The 23,141-nt window shown below is 40.4% G+C and overlaps 2 protein-coding genes across 4 annotated transcripts in view; one reads left to right on the top strand and one right to left on the bottom strand.

The window, feature by feature from the left end:
• The window catches only part of LOC124064887 (transmembrane protein 65-like), a 34,624-nt gene extending 30,379 nt beyond the window's left edge, over positions 1–4,245 (top strand). Inside the window, exon 8 of the mRNA XM_046399736.1 lies at positions 1,811–4,245. Within this exon, the coding sequence (XP_046255692.1) occupies positions 1,811–1,960 (150 nt within the window). The 3' untranslated portion in view covers positions 1,961–4,245. The remainder of the gene's footprint in view (positions 1–1,810) is intronic.
• A 4,257-nt stretch (positions 4,246–8,502) lies between these two features.
• mboat1 (membrane bound O-acyltransferase domain containing 1) lies at positions 8,503–21,749 on the bottom strand. 3 transcript variants are annotated; one of them, XM_046400265.1, is made up of 13 exons: positions 21,443–21,749; positions 20,895–21,040; positions 20,271–20,348; positions 18,661–18,756; positions 15,599–15,654; positions 15,271–15,325; positions 14,147–14,339; positions 13,635–13,827; positions 13,412–13,515; positions 13,209–13,273; positions 12,971–13,103; positions 12,417–12,568; positions 8,503–11,694 (listed from the first exon to the last, which is right to left on the bottom strand). In XM_046400265.1, the coding sequence occupies exons 1-13, from the start codon at positions 21,530–21,532 to the stop codon at positions 11,511–11,513; spliced, it is 1,545 nt and encodes a 514-aa protein (XP_046256221.1). In that variant the 5' UTR covers positions 21,533–21,749; the 3' UTR covers positions 8,503–11,510. The 3 variants fall into 3 exon arrangements, with proteins under 3 accessions (XP_046256221.1, XP_046256222.1, XP_046256223.1); XM_046400266.1 differs by lacking the exon at positions 20,895–21,040; XM_046400267.1 differs by lacking the exon at positions 21,443–21,749 and having other exon boundaries at positions 20,554–21,032.
• Between the last annotated feature and the right edge of the window lie 1,392 nt (positions 21,750–23,141).

Raw genomic sequence — 23,141 nt, 5'->3', positions numbered from 1 at the left:
GATATTTGCTCTGCTGCAGAGAGCATTTGGCGAGTCCCATTTGTCGTGTAATTCATTGCAAACATCAGGGCAGACAACAGAAACACGAGCCTCTGTGATGAGTCCTTTCTATCACTCATTCATTGTGTGACAAAATTAGACCTGAATGATTTTTAATATGCAGCGGCCGCTCAAGTGCATAACGTAATTAACTTTAATTAAGTGGATTAGTCTAGCACTAAAAGGCTCTTGGTTGATTGTAAAAGGTCATGCCAAGTGTTCTGGCAGGTTGGAAAATAGCTTTAGTCTCTCGAAACATTGAAAATGTGGATGGGACAATTTAATGGCGGTCTCTGGGTCCTCCTTCGGAAAATGTTTTACAGATTAGATGTCACTTTCTGTATTCTGGTGCCTTTTAACAGGGGGTTGATACTTTTAAATTTCCCTCAGATCACATTTGCAGACATTTAAAAGCTAAAAGCACAGCAATTGATCTGAAAACTAATTCACAGCAGTAAAATAGTTCATCTTATCTGGTAATTTCTACTACTATGAAGAATCACTGAGGCCTGTGTCTCAAAGGCACATTATTTTATGTTGATATATAACAACCACCTGTTACCTTTCATGAAAAGCAATAGTCTTGGGTTCATAAGTGACATAGATCAGAGCAGTGTGAGCGAATCTATAGAGTTCATCCTATTAGCTTTGTCGCACATGGCCTTGTTTCTCATTCATATATAGGTTAAACAGACAAATTTGCTAACATATCAAATAGAAAATACCTTAAAATCCAATACAGAGAGCACTAAAATCATGTAGAATATTGAAATGATGTGGCAATTAATCACCAACAATGAATTAAGCGAGTGGATGGTTTTTGCTGTTCTTATCTGACATATTTCGTAACCTCATAAAATCGTCAGGTGCCCAGTTGTGTCAGCTAATGTAATGTGGTACTGCACTAACAGTTTAAAGAGTAAAAGATAATAAATAAAACATTTAAGCTCACGGCTATAGCTCCTCCCTGCCTCACTACCTCCGCCATTGTTTTCATTCCTTTCTTTATCCCCTCTCATCTCTTTTAGTCTGTTTTTTCTTCTCGTTTTCCTCTTTCTTGTCAGGTTTCCCTTCTTCTCTCCTCATATACTCCCTGTGCTGAAGGTTTTTTGATGAGACAGTGTGAACCAATGTAACTCATCTGGCATCGGAACATTAATGACGAGCTAATGTGAACAGCGCCCTCGTGTGTGTGTTTGTGTGTAAAGTGAGATTCTGCCTGGGTGCACGACAGCACTGACAGCATGGTGTGATCCCGCTGGTCTGGACATTTTCCCTATAAGTTTTTGATAACGAAGCATTAAATGGATGGACCGATAGATTTTCCAAATGGCAAAAGTGTTGGCTAACTAAAGTCTAAACTAATAATTTCAAAAAGTTGATGGACTCGTCCCACCCTCATATAAGTGCTGCAGTGTCCGTGCACGTCAAGGAATAACCCACTGACTCAAGTCAGTCTTTCTTTGTAGTCATTGCCTGTTCTGTCTTCCAGTGAGAAGGCCAGTAACTGCATAAAAAGATTTTTTTTACCACAAAATAAGATGGACCTTTTTTGTTTGTTGTTGAACTGGTCTTAACTCTCAGACAGCAAAACAAATCAAAGTGCAGTAACATAAAGAAAGGACAAGTTGACTGCAACATTGCATGTGGCTTATTTTCTCTAAATGACAGAGCTGTAAAACTTTGTTTTTGTGTGGATGGATTTAAAAGCCTTTACCTCAGAAATGATTTTGTCAGCATTGTTTCCTTACTTTCATTTTCCCCTGTGCAGGGCAAAGCCATTGGCGTCGGCATCGGCTGTATCCTCGGCATGTTTCCTCTACTCTTCTTCAAGGACGAAGATGAGAAGACAGAAGGCCAGACGGAGGCGAAGGAGAAAGCACAGCCACCACCTGCTCCAACAGAGAGCAGCAAAAACTGAAACTGTCAACCTGCCAGAGACAAATACTATTTGGAATCCATTAGAATACTTTAAAGTGGGGACTGACTGGCCGTGTCTGGTGGACTGGAATGTATGGAAATGTCATCGCATAAAGTCTTTTCACTGAGCAAATGCTTTACTTTGCGAGGCCTAGTCAGACCACCAAAGGTATTCTGAAGAGGATTTTAGATACTATTTGATTGTGGACTTGAACCTAAGCACAGGGACTTGACCTGTCTCTGTCTCTTGACGAGAGACGGCCGATTCATTGGACTGCTGCTACTCCAACTGTTGCACCATAACCTCACCACGTTTTGACTGACCTACACTGAAGCTCATTTACCTGAAACACCCTGCAGTGACCTCTTTCACATCTTTTTGCTCAGAGTCTGTTAAATATATGAACCTCTTGCTGTAGATGGTTTAACAGCATGTAAGGGAAATTAACTTTTTGAGGGTTCACGTGAAACATTGAAACCACGCTAGAAAAAAATACTTTTAGAGCTCATTCAGAGAAAAAAAAAAGAAGAGTGCTACGCATTTTTCATGGGATCTTGGTGTTGAATTGACAATTCTTGAATATTATCAGAACAGACATGCTGATGGCTTGATTCATCAGTGTTGAAAATCATCCTGTGTTTCCTAATCAGTTTTTTGTGACCCGTCAACTAAAGAGGGTCACGTGCTTATAAAGATGCACCCTTCTGCATCAAGTCCATTACTCTTTTGTCTGCCTTGTGATGGTGTCACAGGCTTCAAGTCCCGCCGTCCTGCCTCATTCATTCTCCATGACAACCAGTCAGCTTCTTTAAGGGAGAAAACAGCATAACGCCTGCTAGCTGCCTCTTTAGACTTTTATGTTTTTTTTTGCTGCTGATGAACTTTATAAGCCTGTATGCTTTGTGATAATCACCCAAAGCTGTAACATGCCCATAATCTCTCCCATGTATACGGTTTGCGACCAGGTAGGTGCAGTTCAACATGGTTTCGCCTTTTAAACAACAGTTTGTAACTTTTCTCATTACGGTGAGCAGGAAGGACAGAAATAAAGAGAGACAGAGAGTAGCTATGGAATAAGAACACTAAACCCCTGAAGAGACCTCACCAACACATGTAGCTCAGGAGACCAGTTTCTAAAGTGGAACCGCATAAGGACAGCCCAGTAGAAGTGAGAATGATTTTTACCCTGTTTCTGTTCAGTGGAAAAGCTGTTACTGTTTCCAACACTAATGCACAACTCCATTTTTGCCCATAGCTGTAGAGATATGATCTTGTCTCTGCTCTAGTGCCCTCCACTGGCTGAAATTCAGAGAAAGTTGTCAGTTGAGTTCAGTTTACACCTCATATTAACACACAATAGTAGTTAGAAACCCTCACTTATTTGCTTTGCCTGTTTAGTATTCAGACACCACAATGTCTACCTGCTAAACTTCTCTGGCTATAAGTTGTCACTTTATCATTGTTGTTAACTTAATCAGTATGTTTATTGTGAAATGCAAGTTTGGACATCTGTATCATATGCCGGCCAGAAAACACAGAAAGGAAAGGCAAAAAGGACATATTCCCAAGTGTTAAATGAGCTCTTGTTGATTTTGGAAAAGTTGTGTGTGTGTGTGTGTGTGGCCTGCCTGGAACAGGTTGCTCATCTCATCAGCAGAACTCAAGACTGTTTCTTTATGGCGTTGAATCTGTTTAGAAGTTAAAATGAATGGATTTTCTTTGCAGAAAATGTATTTATTTTTGTTATAATACTGCAGACTTGTATTCATGTATGTTCTCATAGTATATTCTGTTTATCTCAAAGGACAATGTTAAGAATAGAAGACATGTCAGCACAAAACAAAACAAAGTTTGTGAGTATATTTTCAACAGCACTGGTCAACAGGGCTTTTCATCTGATGGCTCTGTGTTTCAGTCTGTAACTTGACTTCCTAAAAATGCCCTGAAGACTCATCCTCTATAAGATTGTTCTAGTTATTTATTATGTGGATAACAGTGATGCTAAACCATGATAGAATGAAGAAAATGTACAAAGAACTCAACATATTTATGAAGTTTTTGAAGTTTGCTTCATTTCCACCTTGCATGCACTGTTGATTTAAAAAAAAAACCTTATTGTACATGTTAACTTTGTAAGAAGAACTTAAAAAAAACAAAACAAAACATGTATGTTCTAAAATGATGCGTCCCAGCAGGATATGAATCACTGGAGGTGATAAGGAAGTAACCCAGGCTTTTTAACTGATAAAAATAAATATTTTGTGTCTGTCTAAACAGTAACGAAGCACAATTAATCTCATGTGTTTTCCTTTTCAGACAGCCAGTGATGAACACAGAAAGTTCCAAATAGGATTGTGTGTTTGTGTGCAGAGGTTTGCAGACTGCTAACAGGGCCCTCTGCTGGGACGTGAACCAGTACATATAGTGTGGGTGTTTGAGACAGGATCCATCCTGCACGGAGCTCAGTGTTTTGAGAAAACTGCTTGATATCTCAATTGTGATCATAATAATAATTCCCAATAATAGCAGCAATTTGGCTTCTTGTGTTGATCATTAAATTGTCTGTCTCGATGCTTCAAGGCTGTCTTTAGCGCATAGTCAGTCATGGTAAGAAAATATAATCTCGGTGTCAAAATACTGTAATTTGGCAGTGATTATCTTTTTCCCAGATTCATGCTGCACTCCATCACTGAACTTGTTTGTGTCATTGGGAGGAAACACATCAAGAGCAGCAATTCACAAAAGATCAGAGTTGACTCATCATCTTGAATCAGTGTAATTTCACATTTGAAAAACGGGTGGACAGTTAAATCTAAGATTAAATTAAATCTAAGCACACTGAACTCTCCCTCCTCTTTGATGTGTGAAAAACAGTATGTTGCAAGTCGTGACCACATATTTTAAGACCTTATTTTATTTCATATCTGCTGGTCATTTTGTATACTGTAAGCTGGTTGCCTGAATTATTTGTGTTGATACCAATTAGGAGATCTGAAGTTATTTTTGTCTACTGTTTTTCTTTCTTTTTGTTTTTCCTTGATTTAGTTTCAGAACTTTACAGGCAGCAGTCATTAACCAAAGGCATCAGTATAGACCAAGCTAGTGTTCTTCAGTTTCTAGAACATGGTTTAATATTTGTAGACCATTTTGTCCATCTTATTTGACACAATCTGTTGTGTTTCAGTCTTTCAGCAGACCTTGTTCTCAAGAGTTTCATCTAGAATCTTCTAATGTGAAAAGGAAAACGGTCATTTTTAACTATGCTAGTGGCTCGTCAGTTGAGCCAATACTTTGGTCCAGACTGAAATATCCCTACAACTGTTAGATGGATTGCCAAGAAATTGTGTCAGACAGCAGGGGTGCTCGGAGGATGACGTTTACTGACCTTGGTCAAAATGAGTGAGTTTATAGAATAATGAACAGCTGCTGTTGTAGCAACACCTCTAAAGTTTCAGCTTTTATGAGGACTTGCTTTTAATATATCCGTTTACCCACTGAAATCATAGGCCGCAAGTGTGGAACAAAAATGTTATCAATTATTAATATCATTTTACACAACTTAAGCGCATCCACACAGATGTCATCTATTCTATGCTGCACAATAGTGATTTCTCTCCTATTAGCAATGAGGTTAAATCAGTTTAAAAAGCAATGAGATAAAATCTGCTTAACATGGAGACAAACCTGATTTCCTTCTGTGTTCTTGTCTTTTTGCAGAACTTTTATCTCCAGTGTGTGTGACAGTATGGATGACTTTATTTTGTGATATAGTTCATGGTGCTAACAAAATAATTCTTGCTTCCTGTTAGTGCTATGCTAATACATTTTACATTTTTTTTGTTTCAAAGCATATATTCAATATGGGCTGTGTATATTTGTAAAAAGAGTAGAGAAGTTTAAAAAATTGTCTTAGGAGGTATAGAAAAAAAGAGGATCAGATTATGATCTGTTTCTGTGATGTTTTTTTTTTTTTTTGATTTTATCTGCTTTGATTAAACTACTATCATCTGCCTGCAAACATCTGGCCTGGTGTGGACCTTCTCCATATGTTCTGCATGATCACAACACATTTTAGTTCAGGGCAAACGTAATTTCTCTTGCAAAATTCTGCTTCCATTAATGGGCAAGTTTGACTCAAACTCATATCGGCTCACTTTTAACTTACTTTGTGCCTGAAGAACAACTTAATACACAGACTGAGGCAGGTGACATTTACCACAAGAGGAAACAGCTGACATTAGCTCGCTGAATAAAGCTCTGGATCAAGCTCTTCATGTACTTATCCGAACCTTGCTTTATGTGATATCCATCATTCATCAATTTTGATAGATCTACACTACAAACAGGTTTTAAGTCCCAAGTACCCTGTGCTTTGTAGTGACCTCTATGAATTGAACTGCATTGATGTGATAGGCTAATAGAGACATCTTATTGACTGGGAGTGTTTTTCATTTTTGTTGAGATGAGGGGAGTGTGGTTGCTGTGTTGTAGTTCTGTCTACTTGTTCTCCTTTTCCCTTTGCTTTTCTCTCTCTCTCCACACACCTGCTCTCCATCTGCCATCAGCACACCTGCCTGCTGTCTGCTCATCACATCCCAACTATAAGAAGCCTGCCAGTCGCTGCTATACATGCTTGTTTTACGTGCCATGGAAAGTTTCTGATCAGATACTTGGCTGTTTAGCCTGAAACTAATTTGCTGGTTTGTCTGCCTGCCTCGAGTTCTGAGAAGGCCTGTTCTCACTGTCTTCAGGAATAGTACAAGTCAACCTGCTTTGCCAGTTTACCCAGCCTGCCAGCCAGCTCTTAGCCTGGGACACTCCCTGCCAAGCCTTTTCCCCTGGATTCCCCTTTACTCAATCCTAGGCTAAATTTTAGCCAGCCACCTTCAACCAGACATGCCAGTTTAAAGTAAACGACTTGAGTTTCGTCTTACCTGCCTGTCACTTTGGCATCATGTGATAATCTGTTCAAGCATTTTGATTTGGTAACATTTTTAGTTAAGACATTTGATTGAAAAAGTATTGAAAACAGCCTTCCACAGATATATATGAGTGATTAAGCTCCTTCTTGGAAGCTCACTCTGTTTGTAAGGACAGTGTGCTCTAGGCAGATTTACACGTGTCATGTTATTTCCATTTCCGAGTGATGGATTTAACTGAACTCCAGGGGATGTTCAGTGACTTGGAATTTTTTTTTGTATCCATCCCCTGACTTATACTGTATCATACTATGATAGTTTTCAACACCCTTTTCAGAGTTGCTTGGAGTGTTCTTTTATCTTCATGGTGTAATTGTAGCCAGGGAATACTGATCAGCCAGTGACTGGACCTTCCAGACACAGGTGTCTGTATACTACAATCACCTGAGACACATTCATTGCACTCAGGTGAACTCCATTTCACGAACCATGAGACCAATAACCAGATGGTTGAACCTCTGCTGAATTAGGTCAGTCACTTTAAAAGGGGTGACTATTTATGCAATCACTTTTTTACATGACATTTTTTTAATTAATTGACATTAAATAGTTTTTTTTGGTAATGTTGGTAATGTAAAAGGGGAAAACATCCAATGGAGTAGATATTTTTTAACAGGCACTGTAAAATGTACTGTGAAATAGGCCTGTTAGAAGAGCAGTGTGTATGTGCGCATGTGTGGGTTTGTCATTACAATCATTTATCATGAATAATAACTTGTAGTTTCATTTGATAATATGCCTACATGCATGCACTATCACCACATTTGTTTCTACTATTAGAATTCACAGCAGCTACATACAGCAATATGGTGACACCTTTTGCAGAGATGATGACGAAATGCAAGCTGAATGCAGACAGCACATTATGAGGAGCAAAAGCATTAAGCATCCAGCTAGGAATGTGATGAGGAATTCAACAGAAATATAATAAGCTAAAGTCCAAAAAATAGGTAGATTTCATTTTGTATACAGAAACACTGACAGAATCATCTCTATATACATATAAAGTTGTCAATAACGTGAACGTCCCTCCAGAAGCCCACCTGTGTATTGGTCAGACAAAGAGCAGATGCTGTTTGCAGGAACTATGCTGAGGGTCATATAAACACCTGTATTTCTCCACAGATTTATTTTACTCAGTACACTTACCGTCCTGTCTGTGGAGAAAATACAAAATATATAAATAAAAATCTGACAGTTTTAGAGTATCAGTCTCTCCAAAGACCTAAAGTGGTACATATTCCTGCACTGCAATGATTTAATTTTATTTTGTTGTTGTTTGTCGCGATCTTTTGCCCATTTTCTTCTTTCCCCTGGCTGTCATTAGTGTCTGAGCTAAGGCTGGATCAAAACACAGCACGCATACACACACACACACACACACACACACAGAGGCATATGTATGTCAGTGGGGAACAGACACAAGGGACAGAGAGGAAGGCATTTTGAGAAAGTCTAAAGAGACTAAACAGCTTGGGACAGGCGTTGCATAGAGAGGGAGAGTCAAGTGTAACAGACAGAAAACAAATGTGACTCACTCACAGGAAATACATTTCTTCACAATGAATTCCACATTAGTTTTAATTATGTACTGACTTAAAGGTTTTCATATCAGAAAACAAAAACAAATGAAAAGTGTTTTACAGAAACTTTGTTACTTGGATGTGTTTTATACCACTCACTCTTTCCTCTATACAAACAATACTAAAATGGTGCAATGGAGAAATCAGAAACTATAACACTTTCTCTTGCACAGTCAGCATGTATTTGATCACACGTACATCTGCGAAAACACATACAAAAATATATCAGTCATTCAAAAAGCTGCTCATTCTTACAATGCATTCATACTATAATTGTCATTTCCTCGTTTTCCCTACATTAAAAACATTAGCAAAACGCAGACATACAGTGCCATGAACAGGTTATTGATCAAAATAACACATTTCAATTTAAGAGGGCTCACAAAAACTATTTGGTATTATAGAAAAGTCATAGAGAGAGTATTTTCACTTTTTAGCACCTCTTTGACAGAGAGTGTCATGGGGACTAACTATTGTGTTCAGGCCTAAAATGGGCTTCTGCAAAGAAATGGGAAATGAGTCTACAGCCCCCCAGAGCAGTCACTGATGCTTCATTATCTCCGAGAGGTACCACTGTGCAGGAAAACATTAAAAATAATCAACATACATCAAGTCTCACTATCTTTACTCAGAAAATAATCCAAAAGTTAAAAAGATTTAGTCAGAGAAGTGACTAAAGAGAGAGAAAAAAAAGAGAGCGCAGCTTCGTGTGCACACCCTCCCTCTTTCTGTTTCTTTAAAATCTTGAATAATTTCTGTGCAGCATTAATTCTCAAATCTCCTCATGTCAACACAACTTGAACTTTGTTCTCCATATCTATGCTTCATTTTTATGTGACACATATGTCCCGATTAAAAAAACAAAAAACAAACAAAAAACCTCCAAGTGTACCTGCTTTTCTTTTGAAAAGGGGTTTCAAAACCCATATAATGCATTTAAAGGGACAGTTTCAGTGTTTCTTCATCAGGCACTGTCACACTACCAAAAATATGCAACTTGTTAGCATTGTCAGCAAATGTAATTATAACCAACCTATAAATGTAGTTAAAAAGCTAACATGCTAGCCTGCAACAGATAGCACCATTGATAACCACACCACTGCACCACTTTTAAGCCTCCCAGTGCTCCCAAAGCTCTCAGGGGTGATAACTTTCTGATATCCAAATCCAAACGTAATAATCAATGATTTTAAAATGTGAATGTATCTTTTTGCTCTCATTATGATTACCTCATCTGTGGTCATAAGCATCACCTCTGATTCATCTGCTTCCATTGTGCAAGTAAAAGTTAGCGAGGAGAAGAAATTGTGAATTTTGGAGAGTAATTGCCAGTGGAAGAATGTACTTTCTGCTCATGGGATGAAGTGGCACTGGGAGATTCTGCAGTGGGAAAGTTTCCATCACTCCCAACTGGCTTCCCTTCATTACTTAATTCAGCAGAGTGCACTAGAGACAACCAGCAGATGTCTCCATTAAATCAACCTGCAGCTGCTGATAAGTTCCGGTAAATCTCGTCATTCAAATGTGTTCTTTCTCATAAAGAAGCACATAACAGACACAGCACCCTGCTCCTACTGAGAAGACATACATTTGATTCATGTCTTTTTTGTGCTCATATTTCCCATCTTTGAGAGTGCACAGTTTCAACAGTTTCCTCCCAAAAAGACAAACTTCAAATGTGTTTCTTCCCCTTTTACACCACAGCTTTTTGTTCAGTTGCTCTGTACCATGATAACAGGTATCCAGCACCGTTCACATGGTAAATACTAACACATTTAGAACAACAATATGCCACTATTAAATTATCTACAGCCAAGACACAAAAAGAGGCTTCCTGGGCAAAGTCTGACTACACACATTAAATTTTTGAAAATCCTGCTCTTTATCTTACAACTCAACCTTTCATCACTACATTGTGCTACAACTGCGCAACGCAAAACAACATCAGCAGATGCTTCTTGTTGTGCATTCTTGAAGTATTTGTTAGCTTTTCCTTGATGAACTGAAGCTCATGATTATCCGTAGAGACTATAATAAAGTGTTTACTTGTTCGGCAGAATACTCAAAGTCTCCTCACCAGGAGGAGCTGCCATTCTGCCTTTAAAGGCTTCATTAGTAATGGTTTCACTGGAGAATTTGAAAGCTGCATGGACACAGGGTAGCAATCACTCTCTCTCAAACCCACACACACACACACACACACACACACACATATATATAAACCAGGGCTCTCTCTCCTCTTGGTGTACTCTTTTGTTGAGGCCACACAAGGGCAGCCTTTGTATGCCATGAGGCTGTGACCAAGTATGAGCGTGTCTAACAGAGAGTATGTGCATATTTGTTTCCTTGTGTCTTGCCTCTTTGTGAATGAGTTGGTGTGTGTGTGTATGTGTGTGTGTCCTGTTATTTGTGCCCTGTTTATGAGCTGCTCTCCCACTGTGCTGGCATGGATCCCACCGGTCGGCAGGACGACACTGATAGAGGACCGGACAGAAAGTGAGCCTCCTTTCTCTCTTGGCACTGTTGCATTGTTGTTGGAGCAGGCGGGCTGGTGCTGAGATGAGCATGGAGGAGGAACAGCGGAGGAGGGAGGGGAGCAGGTGAGGGGGGGGAGCGAAGGGAAACTAGCGATCTGGTGGTGGTGGTGGCGGCGGCAGTGATGGTGCCACAGATGTTCCCTTAGCTAATGTTTATCTTTCCAGTCTGCCTGCTGAGCTTATGTTTGATGTATTATCTTAATCTTACAATATGACAGAAAAGCTCTCCTCAAGTGCATCCAGTGCCATAGGCTGAAATCCAGTATCATATTGTACCAAGTTTTCGTCCTGTCTCTCCACTCTGTCCTGTTCCAAAGAAGTAAATACCAGTTTAGTACCAAAGTTTGCCTATTTTACGTCGCCTGAATGCCCTTCAGGGATATTCACTTGTCCTTAAGAGAACACCATGGATGGAGAGCCTGGTAAAAGAACGTGCGGGGGGGGGGGGGGTTCAGTCTACTTTGTCATTGTTATTGGAGTGAACAGGCTGGCACTGGGCTGGGCACGAAGACGAGAAGGAGGGAGAGGCGGAGGGAAACGGTTTAGTGGTGGCAGAGGGTTCCCTGGGTTTGTGTTTCTGATGGAGGAAAATCGCAGCCAGAATGCTAATGACGTGCACGTGGAAGTACATGGACCTAGGAAAGAAAGGAAGAAAAACAGTGTAAGAGTGAAACTTTTCTAACTTTGTCATTAAAGTACCGCAGAGGAAAATGATGATCAGTAGGAAAATGTGACTGTAAAAAGTTAAAGGGCAGGCTACAAGATATCATGTTAAAAAAGAAAAGGAGAATTCTGGGGACTCAACTCCACGTTTGAAGCTTAATATATGCCATCAGAGAGGGCAAGGCTGGCACAGTGGCTCTTAATATACCATCTATACTCCACTAACAGCCTGAAAATACATTAAAAGAGGTGCAATGATCGAGAAAATTATTTAGCAGGTATTTTGATAATCGATTAATCGTTTGGAGTCATTTTCAATCAATCCTAAAATTCTCTCGTTCTGGTTTCTCAATGTGTCCATTTTCTGGTTTCCTCAGTCAGATTGTAAAGTAACCCACTTGAATACCTTCTATATTTTTAATGGACTTGACTCATTTTGCTGTTTCTCCATTCTCATGCAAAGGTTTTGCTGAAGCATGCAGTTAGCATACTTGCACATGCACAGTGGACGCACACACACACATCAACGCAAACTACAATCAGAAGCATGTAGATGCATTCTTCACATGCACAGGGAAGGGAAAGACAGTATACTGGTGCAAGAGATGAGGAGACTCATGTGGCCACACAAATGCGGCAATCATAAATTGAGCTTAAAAGGATAAGTAAATAACTAAAGATGAGTATCACATACCTGTAATAAACCAAAGTGGGCTCTACTGCAAGAAGTAGAAAAGGCATGACAGTATAACAGATGGCCAGCTGGGTGGCTGCCCAGGTTATGATGTCATAACCCAGCTTCAAGCCTCTGGAGCCCAGGAAGTAGTGGCGAACAGACTTCCGTATCTGGTGGACAGACACAGATGAACAGAGAGGGATAAATAACTGTTTTCACAACAGTGAAAGGACCGTGTATCTGTCGATGTAATTCTAACCAACCCAGTCAAGTTACACGAAAAGAATTTATTACCTTTCTTTGGATAGATCAATAAATCGACAGATCAATATGAAGACGGCAGATAAGCATCTCAAGAACAACTTTAACACTGTCAAAAATTGTTAAAATAAAAAGTGTATTAAAAAAAAGTATATATGCTTTTTTTGAAATTAGTACAGTTTTACAATATCAAAGTTACAACCGGAAAATCTGAAAAAAAATACTGAACATCCCATCTGCAGACTGTTCATTTCCGTCCACTTGTACACTGAAGTATTAATTTGAATTTCCAGTGGAGGCAGAGTACTCACAGCACGGGCTGCCATGGTGATGGGGATGGCAGTGACGAAGGTGAAATAGTACCCTGGATAAACACCGTGCCACAGGGCAGACAGGATGAAGGTCAAGGCCAGCCGGTGCTTAGGGGCTCGCTCATAACACACCCTGAAGAGATGAGAGGCATCAGATTTATTCAGAAATGTTCGTGAAATGGGAAGCTGAAAGCTGTCTGTGTGCATGAGTACTGAAGACCACATTTGCAGTACTTACGTTTTGAGCCAAAGTCCTGTTTGAATATTCCAGTTGTCTATAAATGTCTTGAAGCTGGTTGCGGTCTGAAAACAGATCAATAAAGAACAACAATCACACAACATTAACCACTAATCCTTACTCTGAATGGTGCATTAAAATTAACTCAGAGCAGAGAATTCATGCTCTGTTTTTTTATCAGTCTTGTGAAACACTGAAGGTACCTCAATCCCTAAGATGTTGAGGTTGCTGATAAGGTCCCAGGATGGCTTTCCATTTTCATCCAGCCCCAAGAAACCATAACCTGCAGCGTTGTTGACTGCATCAGCTGACAGGACAGAGGGGGAGAAAAAAAAAGACTTCCATGGCAATAACAATGCAGCTCATGTTCCCATCATATTACCAAATGACAACTGGCTAACTACAACTGACACACACAGTGCTCACCTAATGTCCAGGCGAAGTAGAATTTGGGTCTTGCAGCTTGTATGGAGAAGAAAGCGTATGCGAGCCTGGTGAGGAAGGGGGCGTGGCTGACAAAGTGGGAGTCCACGTTGTACGTTATTGGCAATGAGCGAGTCACGATGAGGAAGAACATCATACAGCCGCAGCAAACCAGCAGCTTTCGACAGACAGCGTTCTGCAGGGAAAACAGATAGCTGCTGAGCGGTGATGGAAACACACATTACAAATGGACATGAAGCCCACTGGTCTATCCAAGGTACTCCAAAATAGGTCCAGCTGAGTCCACAAGTCACATTTAGACCCAAGGCTGAAACAATGACAGCAGTAGGACGAGATGTAAAAACTTAAGGAAGCATTACTGCATACAAACATGAAGCTAGAAGAATGCTACAAGGAAAGTGGTCTGGAAAGAACCACTCCTCCTGCAGTCACAGATTATGATGCATTGTTAAGTACAATCAGAAGAGGGAGCAGATACTCATTCATGAACTTACCAGAGGTGACGGGACTGGCATCTTTTCATAGCCGTTCTGCCCATTACACGCTCCAGAGTGCTGCCTGAGCCTCCTGCTTATGTGTCTGCCCTCTATGAAGTCTATGTAGTCCTTATAGTTACTGCAAGGTCCCACCAAGACACTCAGGAAGTTCAGATTGTAACTCAGGAACTCAATGAAAGAAGGCCTCACACTGTAGAAAAGAGCAATAGGAGAAATCACTGAAAACAAAACAGAGAACCCAGGTGGTAACAGTGATCGCTTGAGGTGTCTCCGTATATTTTCATCGACATAAAACTTGAACATAACATCAAACATTCTTTAAACAAAAGTGCTTTTAAAACTCTCATAGCCAGATGGTACAAAATGTAAACAAATAGCTTTGACTTAGCTTTTGGCCCTCCAAATACAGTAATTGCAAAATATTTTTAAAGAACCAGGACTGGGTACTGGTTATAAATTCTAGCCAGCTCCAAATACTGAAGAATTATACGATAAAGTTTTAATTGTCAATATATTATTGATTCTTGAAATTGACCTATGAGCTTCGGTCTACATTTCTGGTTACACATGCATGTTCTTTTAATGTAACAGTTACAGTCCAACCATGTTTGTTAAGTACAATCAAAATCAGAACTAATAAAATTGAAGTGAAACCAACAAGGAGCAGTGGAATCTACAAAGTAAGCCAAATGTGAGACAACCACCAAATTTTAGCTATCACACAAGAGCAACACTATGTGTCTTGATTTGTTTTTTGACACATTTTAAAATCTACCTTTAAAGTTGCATGCATGGTACACGGATGAATGTGGGTTTATCGATTCACGTGCACAAACATGTACTATTTTACATGCAAAATGAAGCCACTTTTCTAAGTTCCCAGCATGCTTTTTACATGAGCAAGCTATTCACCATGACTGCATCTCCTTGTCATTGTCCTTCGTGGCTAAAGGAAAAGAAACAGTTATTTATTCTTTAAATAAGGCGTTCAGATGCAGCCTTCTGTGCATACATACTTTGACAGGGACACTGAGTCAGGATACATATCAACAATGCTAAATTCAGTAGGGAAAAAATTGATTGAAATCATTAGTAGGCTATGCACAAAGTATAAAACTTACTTTACAGCCAGAAGCTTCTGCTCTGAGGTCAGCTGTTCAGATTTCTTACACATACCTGAAAAACAAGGATTGAAGTCATCGCTGACATGTTTAGAAACCTTCTGTTTGCCACCTTTCACCAAATACGGAAAGATGGCTGAATTCCATTCATCCTTTTCAGCTTCAGAATGCTGCTACCGTGCCTGCTGGCTCACTGCCACAGTGTCAGAAAGACTGCAGTAAAAAAGGTCTATTTCAAATGTGAAATCATTTTCAGAGCCTCGACCACTAAAGGCTTATATCTGTGCACATTTCACTGTGTATGTGTGCGTCATCTCATCTGTTTTACCATCATGGAGCTGGAAAGCCAGTGTGGTGATCTTCTGGGTTACTATCATCAGAGGCCTGAGAAGAAAAAAAAGTGCTTAATTCAACTGTAGAAAGGACAAGAAAGCTGTCTTCTACTGCTAAAAACACACAGCTGGTAACACAGACACCAACTCTGAGGAGATTCTGAAGTGAAAAACTAAATACATGTACCTAAGAATAAATATTTTTAATATATACAAAAAGTTGGATATGCAGCAAGGTGATAAGTAGTGAGGATCATTATGCAGCCAAAGTACTCTGCTTTTAATCTCACAAAGACAGCTTCATGCTGGTGGGCAATGTTGACAAAGACACTGTCCTGTGGTCCACCTCTGCAGGACAATGATCACTGCTGAGCTCACGGTTCCCTCGACCATGGAGGCAGCAACAGAAGCACATGATATGAACAGAACTGTGACATAAACAGGGACAGGTTGTAGGGCATCCACCCACTGTGAAGACGCTGGCTGCAGAGGTGTCATTGGAAAATCCACTCAGCAATTCCTGAAGAGCAGCACATAACATGCAAGGGAGTTTCTGGATTGGCTCAGAATAAAAAGTCTGAAGTGGACTAAGAGAGGATCTCAGGGTCAGCTGCAGCAGTAGGGAGGCGTTCCTACCACTGCCCAACCACCTCGAGATGTTCTGAGACCAAAGACGTGAGCCACATGTGAAGGGCGGCAGCCAGCTGACGACCCTGCAGCTGACCCAGTGTCCAGCAGGCAGTGGACACCTGAGCTTTCATCTAGCACACATTTAGAATTCACACCTCAGGCACCAGTGACAATTTAGCAAAGAATGACGTCTGTCTGATCAGCAGAAGGATGTTCTTTTCGCTCATTTATTCTGACTAACTTGAAACACAGCACATCCCAAGCAAACGCCTACCGAGCTTCTGTCTGAGGCTACAGAACTTAATTCCAGTTGCAATTCATTCAGATCCCTCAATGCTGCTTGCACTTTTAACACTGGTACTTCAGACATATCAATCATATCAGAACAACATACACACTATAATGTCCAGAGAAATGGAAGTGTCACCATAGAAGTGATTCTACACATATTCACAGTTCAAATTTCAGTTGTTTTAGTAAATTTAAGTAAGTAAACTAAAAAAGTGTGAAAAATGAGGTGACGGTGGAGGCTACTGATTTCCTGTACAGTAAGTCTGAGCAGACGAGATTCACACCACCTCGCCTGGTTTCATTCACAGATAGAGACCTCTCTGTCCAAAGAATGTGAGTGTGTGTGTGCACAAAGGCACAAATAAACTACATCTCTCTCTGTCTCTCTTGCATGTACACACACACACACACACACAGTGAGCCGCTTTGTGTGAACTGCCTGGAAAACCGAGGCACAGGGGCCGGTCGAGCGGCTGGCAGTGCCAGCTCAATGAGAGTTAGCAGTTGGCCTTACTGAAACATTTTTCAGGGTGTGCAGCGCTTCACCACTGTAGCCTGCGGGCTTCCACGTAGACCCTAATGCTGGCACTGCACACGAGATTTTGACCCAGTTCAGTTTCAGTCCTGTTGCACTTTTTTGCAACAGGAATGCCAAAAAGATGAGCTTATGGAAATGCTCACTGACAAATGGAACTAGAGCATACAGACCTCAGAGACAAGCTCCAGATTAACTATATGGCATCCTCGAACAGGGGGAGCAATAAAGCATATCGAGGTGAAAATAAGGACAACACAGCTAATCACCAACACAAATGAGTGGTGTTAAAACATAAACCCACTGAGTTTAATTGCTAGAACTGACTAAAGCATATCCATGCAATTTGAATGTAATTATGTCAGCCTGCTGGTGTGTGTGTGTTTTTTTGTTTCATTTTGGATACATGCTACTTGTTGCCAGAGCTTCATTTTAACTGAGTCAAGGATTTTAGCACCGGATTACTTCATCAAAACCTGTTTAATTTCTTTAGACTTATGAGACCACCTATGCGGTGCAGATCCATGTATCTGTCCAGCCTTAAAAGCGGAATGATGCTGGAACTCTAATTAGATACATGATCCTACCAAAGGCTGACAAACAGGCCTGGCTGCTCGTCACTAAAGTCACGAGGCACACAAGCGACGCTGCCAGCGAATTCATCCACAGGAGAACTGGGCAAAGAAGTGGCTGAATACAGGAGCCAAAGTCAGCTTTCATACAGGAGCCAAAGTCAGATTTCACCTTTTAAAAGAACAGCTGCACACTGAAAACACTGTCACCTGCTTTATCTGAATCTTTCTTTTCCAGGAAAACCACTGGTAGCACCTTGGCCATTATTATCATGACAAAACACACTACCTTCATGGGTAGTTAAATATTTGTCTGTTTTTTGTGAAACCATGGAGGCCAATCTCTCTCTCTATGGTATAACCTGTATGTTAATAAAAATATAACTTTTATTAATAAAAATATATCTCTTACTGTATGACATCAGTGTGAAAGTAACTAATGGAAAGAAGTTGCAGTTGATGCCTGTGGACAGAGTTTCAATTTCAAAATGGCAATTTATAATGATGCAATCTTTTATGTATTAAATAATGAGTAATGACAAAGACGCCAGTCTTCCCAGTCTTCAAATGAAAGAGTTTGCTCTAGGCCTGCTCTAACTGGGAAGTGTCATGAGACAACTTTTGTTGTGATTTGGTGCTATATAAATAAATTAAATTGAACTGAATTCCCCTCCTGCCTCAAAATGAGAGCATGTAATGTTGTAAGGAAAGGAAACCCTTCAAATAACCTCCTTTAGAAGCAGCCTTGTTTCTAACACAACAAAGTCAACAGTTGCCAGGAGGCAGCGAGTACCTCAACTCTACCTGGCTGGGCAATGTCAAGTGCAAACCATCCACACTGCTGCTTTTTAATCAGCGGAATTGTATTTACACAAGGCTGTGGCACTGGTGAGTGTGTAAGCAGGTACAACACAGTTTGGAAACGTTAACTGATAAAAACTGAAATGACTAATATGCTGTCACCAAGAAGGTGTGGTGTAGGGAGAGGAAAAAGGAGGCGAGAGAACTGAGTCATTGCGCTTTTTCTTACCCAGAGAAGTCAGTGGAAAGTATCCCATAGTTAAAGATGAAGACTCTGCTCACTTGACACGCTGTCAAATATCCCATAGCAGTCACCATGCAGTATCTGTATGTGGAGGAATGAACCAAACTTAATCAGACGAAATATTCTGGTCTTCGTCAATTCCTAACCAACCGTTCATGTTTTGCTTCAGAGAAGTATTTCACTATATGCTCTTTTAATGCTGATAAAGCTATCAGTCATAAGACATTGTAGGACACACACAGAGCTTTGAGCTGTGTGTCTTTTTACATCCAGTTACTCAAAGCCACTATTTACATCAGCTCAGAGATTTTGTTATGATTAAACATCGAGAAAGCTTGTTGGTTTTGCGGTAATCCTGACGGACTGACAGGTGTATTTCTTACAGCTTCAGCTCAGTTCAGGATGCTAAGAGTTTAATATTATTACCTTAGCATGAGCAAGTGTCCTATCAAAAGCATATTTATATTTAGCATTTGCTGCGGCTGTGAACCTTACTGCCGTGGATTTGGAAATTTTAAATGTGCCTGAGCAAATAGTCTCATTTTTTTTTTTAGCCAACAGTGAAAATAGTGAATTGAAAAATACGTGAGTGAAAACATGCCGATGAATTAGACTTACAATCTGTCTTTGAAGACAAAAGGTGAGAGGAGATGCTATTTCAGACATAAACATGAATGGCTAAAGTAATCTTACTACTAAATTATTAGTAAACTTTTGGTTCAAGATGATGAATGGTTGTACATGTAGTGGGTCAGAGAAAGGATTACCTTCACAAATTCCTAAAAGTCACAAATGTTGACATTATAACATAGCTGAAGGATGACTCATGTTTTTTGTGGGCGTGTACTAGAGTTTCCCGAGTTTGCCTTGATTCATTCATAGTTACCCTCTCTTTGTTACGACCTGTTCCAGTGATAGAGCGGTGTGTAATGTGGCATATTGGTTTAACCTGGGACACAGTTAATATTGTGTTTTATCCTCTGCTGTCTGCACTGATCTAACAGGCAGGGCTGGCGGAATGCCTTTCACATGACAGGTTTTTTCTGCAAGCGACAGTATTTTAGATCAGGACACATTTTAACAGAAAGATAATGGCACGGGGTGCACTGCACTGCTGTCTGTACTAGAATGTGTGTGTGTGTGTGTGTAGGGGGGGGGGTAAATGAATGGATCCCAGCACATGAGCACTGTTTTTCAGTGTTGAATGTCAAGAACTGCCTCACAACAGCAAAAGGAGTTATCAATATCATTGTCATTGTCTAGATGTAGCAATCTGCCCACCGAAAGAATACCTTTGACGTAAAAAGTTCCTGGGTTGTTCTTGTCTGACAAGTTTTACCAGAAGACAACACTGAGCAGAATTTCACCAATACCATGAGATGCTACTGCCTGCCTGTCAGCTGATGACAGACAGACAAGCCAGTCTGGTCTAGAAACGACACTCGTAGCAACCTGTGTAATACAACAGCGCTTTGCTTGATTAGAACCACACCAACCAAGCTGTCAGATCCTTACAAAGTGCAAAAGTACACAGCAATGGATATTCACACTTATGGAGCATTAAATGATATTTCATATGTTTAAATGAAACAAACCTGTGTACATTGTTGATGTCGGCTTGGACAATGATCAGGTAGCTTGCAAACACTACTGTCAGGATGTGAGCTGAGTACCTGCAGAGAGTGACACACACACACACACACACACATCAGAAAATGTGCTCCATTGCTGTTATTTGAAAGATATAGTTTTCTTTGTTTATAAATCAACTACACTGAATGTCTGTGATAAGATATGGTGTGTCTGTGTGTGTGACAGCGCAGCAGAGACATGTTTCTCTGCCGTGCTGTCACTCAAGGATCAAATGCCACTACAAACATTTCTCCTGTCTGTCTCCTCTCTGTGCATTCTTGTTGGCTGCAGCTTCACTGTCCCCCTATAATTAAAAAAATAAGCTTATAAATAAAAATAACCTTGTGATGCTGCTAACATTGACTGGACATGAACTGGACCCTGCACACTACACATCTGCCCTGTCCACTTGTTAAAAAAGTAGACAGATTATGGTTGAGACAGTTAAGTTCGTTTTCACTCAAAACATTGCTAGTGAAGGCATGTTATGGACTTAGTGAAGAAAAGCGAAGAAGTGCAGCATCATGTAAGAGAAAGTGAATGGACTAGTATGTGAGCACGTCTCAGACAGCATCACAGAACGATACCATCCGAAGCAGAAGATGAGAAAGGCGATGCCAAGGAGTGTGGCCACAGCGTGCCTGACCAGGGGATTGGCATGGCTAGGACTGAGGTAGAGACGAAACCAGAAGGCTGCAGCCAGGGCAAACAGCTGACACGCCAAAAAGTTCACCTGGATGCGAGAGACAGGGAACAGGACAGTCAAAAACATTCAACAAAATGTCCATTTTTTTCCATACCTGCCAAAATAACAGCACTTGTTTCATCAGGTGTTGTTACTGCTGCTGTGATATGCGTGAGGTAGATCAGATCGCTCGCTGTATGTTTTGTAGCCATACATTTAAACTCTGGCATGCGGTTCTTCAGACAGACACTGAAAGCCTGTACCATCACATTAATGAACTGCAACGCGGGCGTCGACAGTTAGGGAGTCAGAGCATGTCTCCCTAACGAGTGGCATCCCGTTAACAGGCAGACTATACAGCCTATTCATAACACAGAGTACTATTCATAGAGTAACACAGCTGAGAAAATGTTGCCGTATTAACTCCTATTCATGGGCAGATACGCCTACCTGATCCAGAGGAAAGCCCAAGTATTCACTGACAGGCTGCAGCCACTTGGATCCAGTGGTGTTAAACACAGTGTCCGCATGCTCGCCCATCCCTACGTAGTTGTCCTATGGCGACGACTCTGTGTTCCCGGTTGTTTTCAGTCGTCTTTTTCTGAGCAAACTGCTAACTACTTTCTATGAATGTAGTACATCGCTCGTCGGAAAAGCTCCGTGACAAGTCAAACCAGTCCACAGTATGACAGCCCAGGCAAGGCAACTCCCTCCGCTTCGCCCACAGCACCAGTCAAGTCACACAAAGACAGGCAAAAATGATCTAGCCTTTTCCGGTCGTTGCTTCCAAAATAAAGGCAAACTAAACAGGTGCCACAAACAATTCAGGGAATTAACGCTATGCAGTCTCTCTACGGAGAAACCTATGCTACAGTCTACAGTTATTTTCTTTCACAATCTATAGACCATAAAAGGCGATGTTTCTAATAATAATAATAATAACAATAACAAAATAATAACAATAATTATCGCACAAATTTAGATTTGGTGTCCTTTTCAAAAGTGACAGCTTTTACTTTAAAAATAAATAATAAAAGAGATGAATCTGAGTGAGCATTATGCTATATTTAAAAAGAAACGTGGGTGCGTAATGTCCAGTAGGGTACAATTAACAAGGATATTGTAATATAAAGAAAGCTATTTCACCTACTTCCGGTGTTATTCACGCTCTCTTTCAAACTTCGCACTTGGCGGAGTTGGATGACAAGAAGAGACCAGTGGCTTCCCCGCCCCAGTTTAAAATAAGTGTTTCGAGAAAAAGAAGAAAAAAAAACATTTAAAAAGGAGAACATATACGAACATACACGATTTGAGTTATTCGAAGACTTCGGTGATCATTTGTGGTAACATGCGGAGAGAGATTGTCAGAGAAGACATTTCCATCTTTCGTAAAATAAAGGTATGAGGTAGTCCAAATTTTATTTAAAAATTGATTAATTAGCATGTGTGTATGCATTGTAGAGGGTATGAGCAAAGAAAGGTCATCCTTTAAAGGACTGAATGCTCTTTCCACAGAGACCACGCTAGGACTTGCAGGGCTAAGAGTCATATGGGAATATAATGAGCCCATCTATTAACTATTGTGCAGTTAATGCTGTGTGAGTCATAATTAAGACTAAATTCAAGTATAACTCAGAGACTCACCCTGTATGAAGTGCTCAGGATGTTTCCTGGAAGCCACAGAGAAAACTTAACATCTGGCCATTAAGATCACTTCTGATGTTGTACTTAAATCCCATTAATAAAAGATGCTGAGCATGAAAAAAAAAAAAAAAAACTTTGTTCAGACAAGAATAGTCATGAATCAAAAGAGAAAATGAAACTTCGTGGAACATGAGAGCACAGCAGTGGTAGGGGAAACCGAAGCCAGGCGACACCTATTACTCATGCCAGATAGTGAACAGCTGAGGTAGAGAGACAGGACTCTGGCTAAATATATTGAAAATGTTGAAAAATGTTGAAAATCTTGAAAATGTTATGCTGCATGTCCAGAAATGATGACTGTAGGTCTGCTAACTCCTCACATCTTCAATTGATAATTCCCATCACACTGTTCGAAAAGGTCATGCAAAGTTCACCACAGTCTGGGGTACACGTGAACCACCACATTCTGACCTTAATCGTGTGGGTGACTCTGATAGCATCACAC

The sequence above is a fragment of the Scatophagus argus genome, chromosome 9, assembly GCF_020382885.2.
Source record: "Scatophagus argus isolate fScaArg1 chromosome 9, fScaArg1.pri, whole genome shotgun sequence".
Lineage (NCBI taxonomy): Eukaryota > Metazoa > Chordata > Actinopteri > Scatophagidae > Scatophagus > Scatophagus argus.
This window is presented reverse-complemented; position numbering and strand designations above follow the sequence as displayed.

Bases quoted from the DNA above. Each gene is read 5' to 3' on its own strand.
- mboat1 (XM_046400265.1), bottom strand. From the start codon at position 21,532: ATGGGCGAGCATGCGGACACTGTGTTTAACACCACTGGATCCAAGTGG. The intron at 14,340-15,270 runs GTAAGTTTTATA...TCTTTTCTACAG, and splicing joins CAGAAGCTTCTGGCTGTAAA to TGTGAGGCCTTCTTTCATTG. The intron at 11,695-12,416 runs GTATGTGATACT...TTTCTTTCCTAG, and splicing joins CCCACTTTGGTTTATTACAG to GTCCATGTACTTCCACGTGC.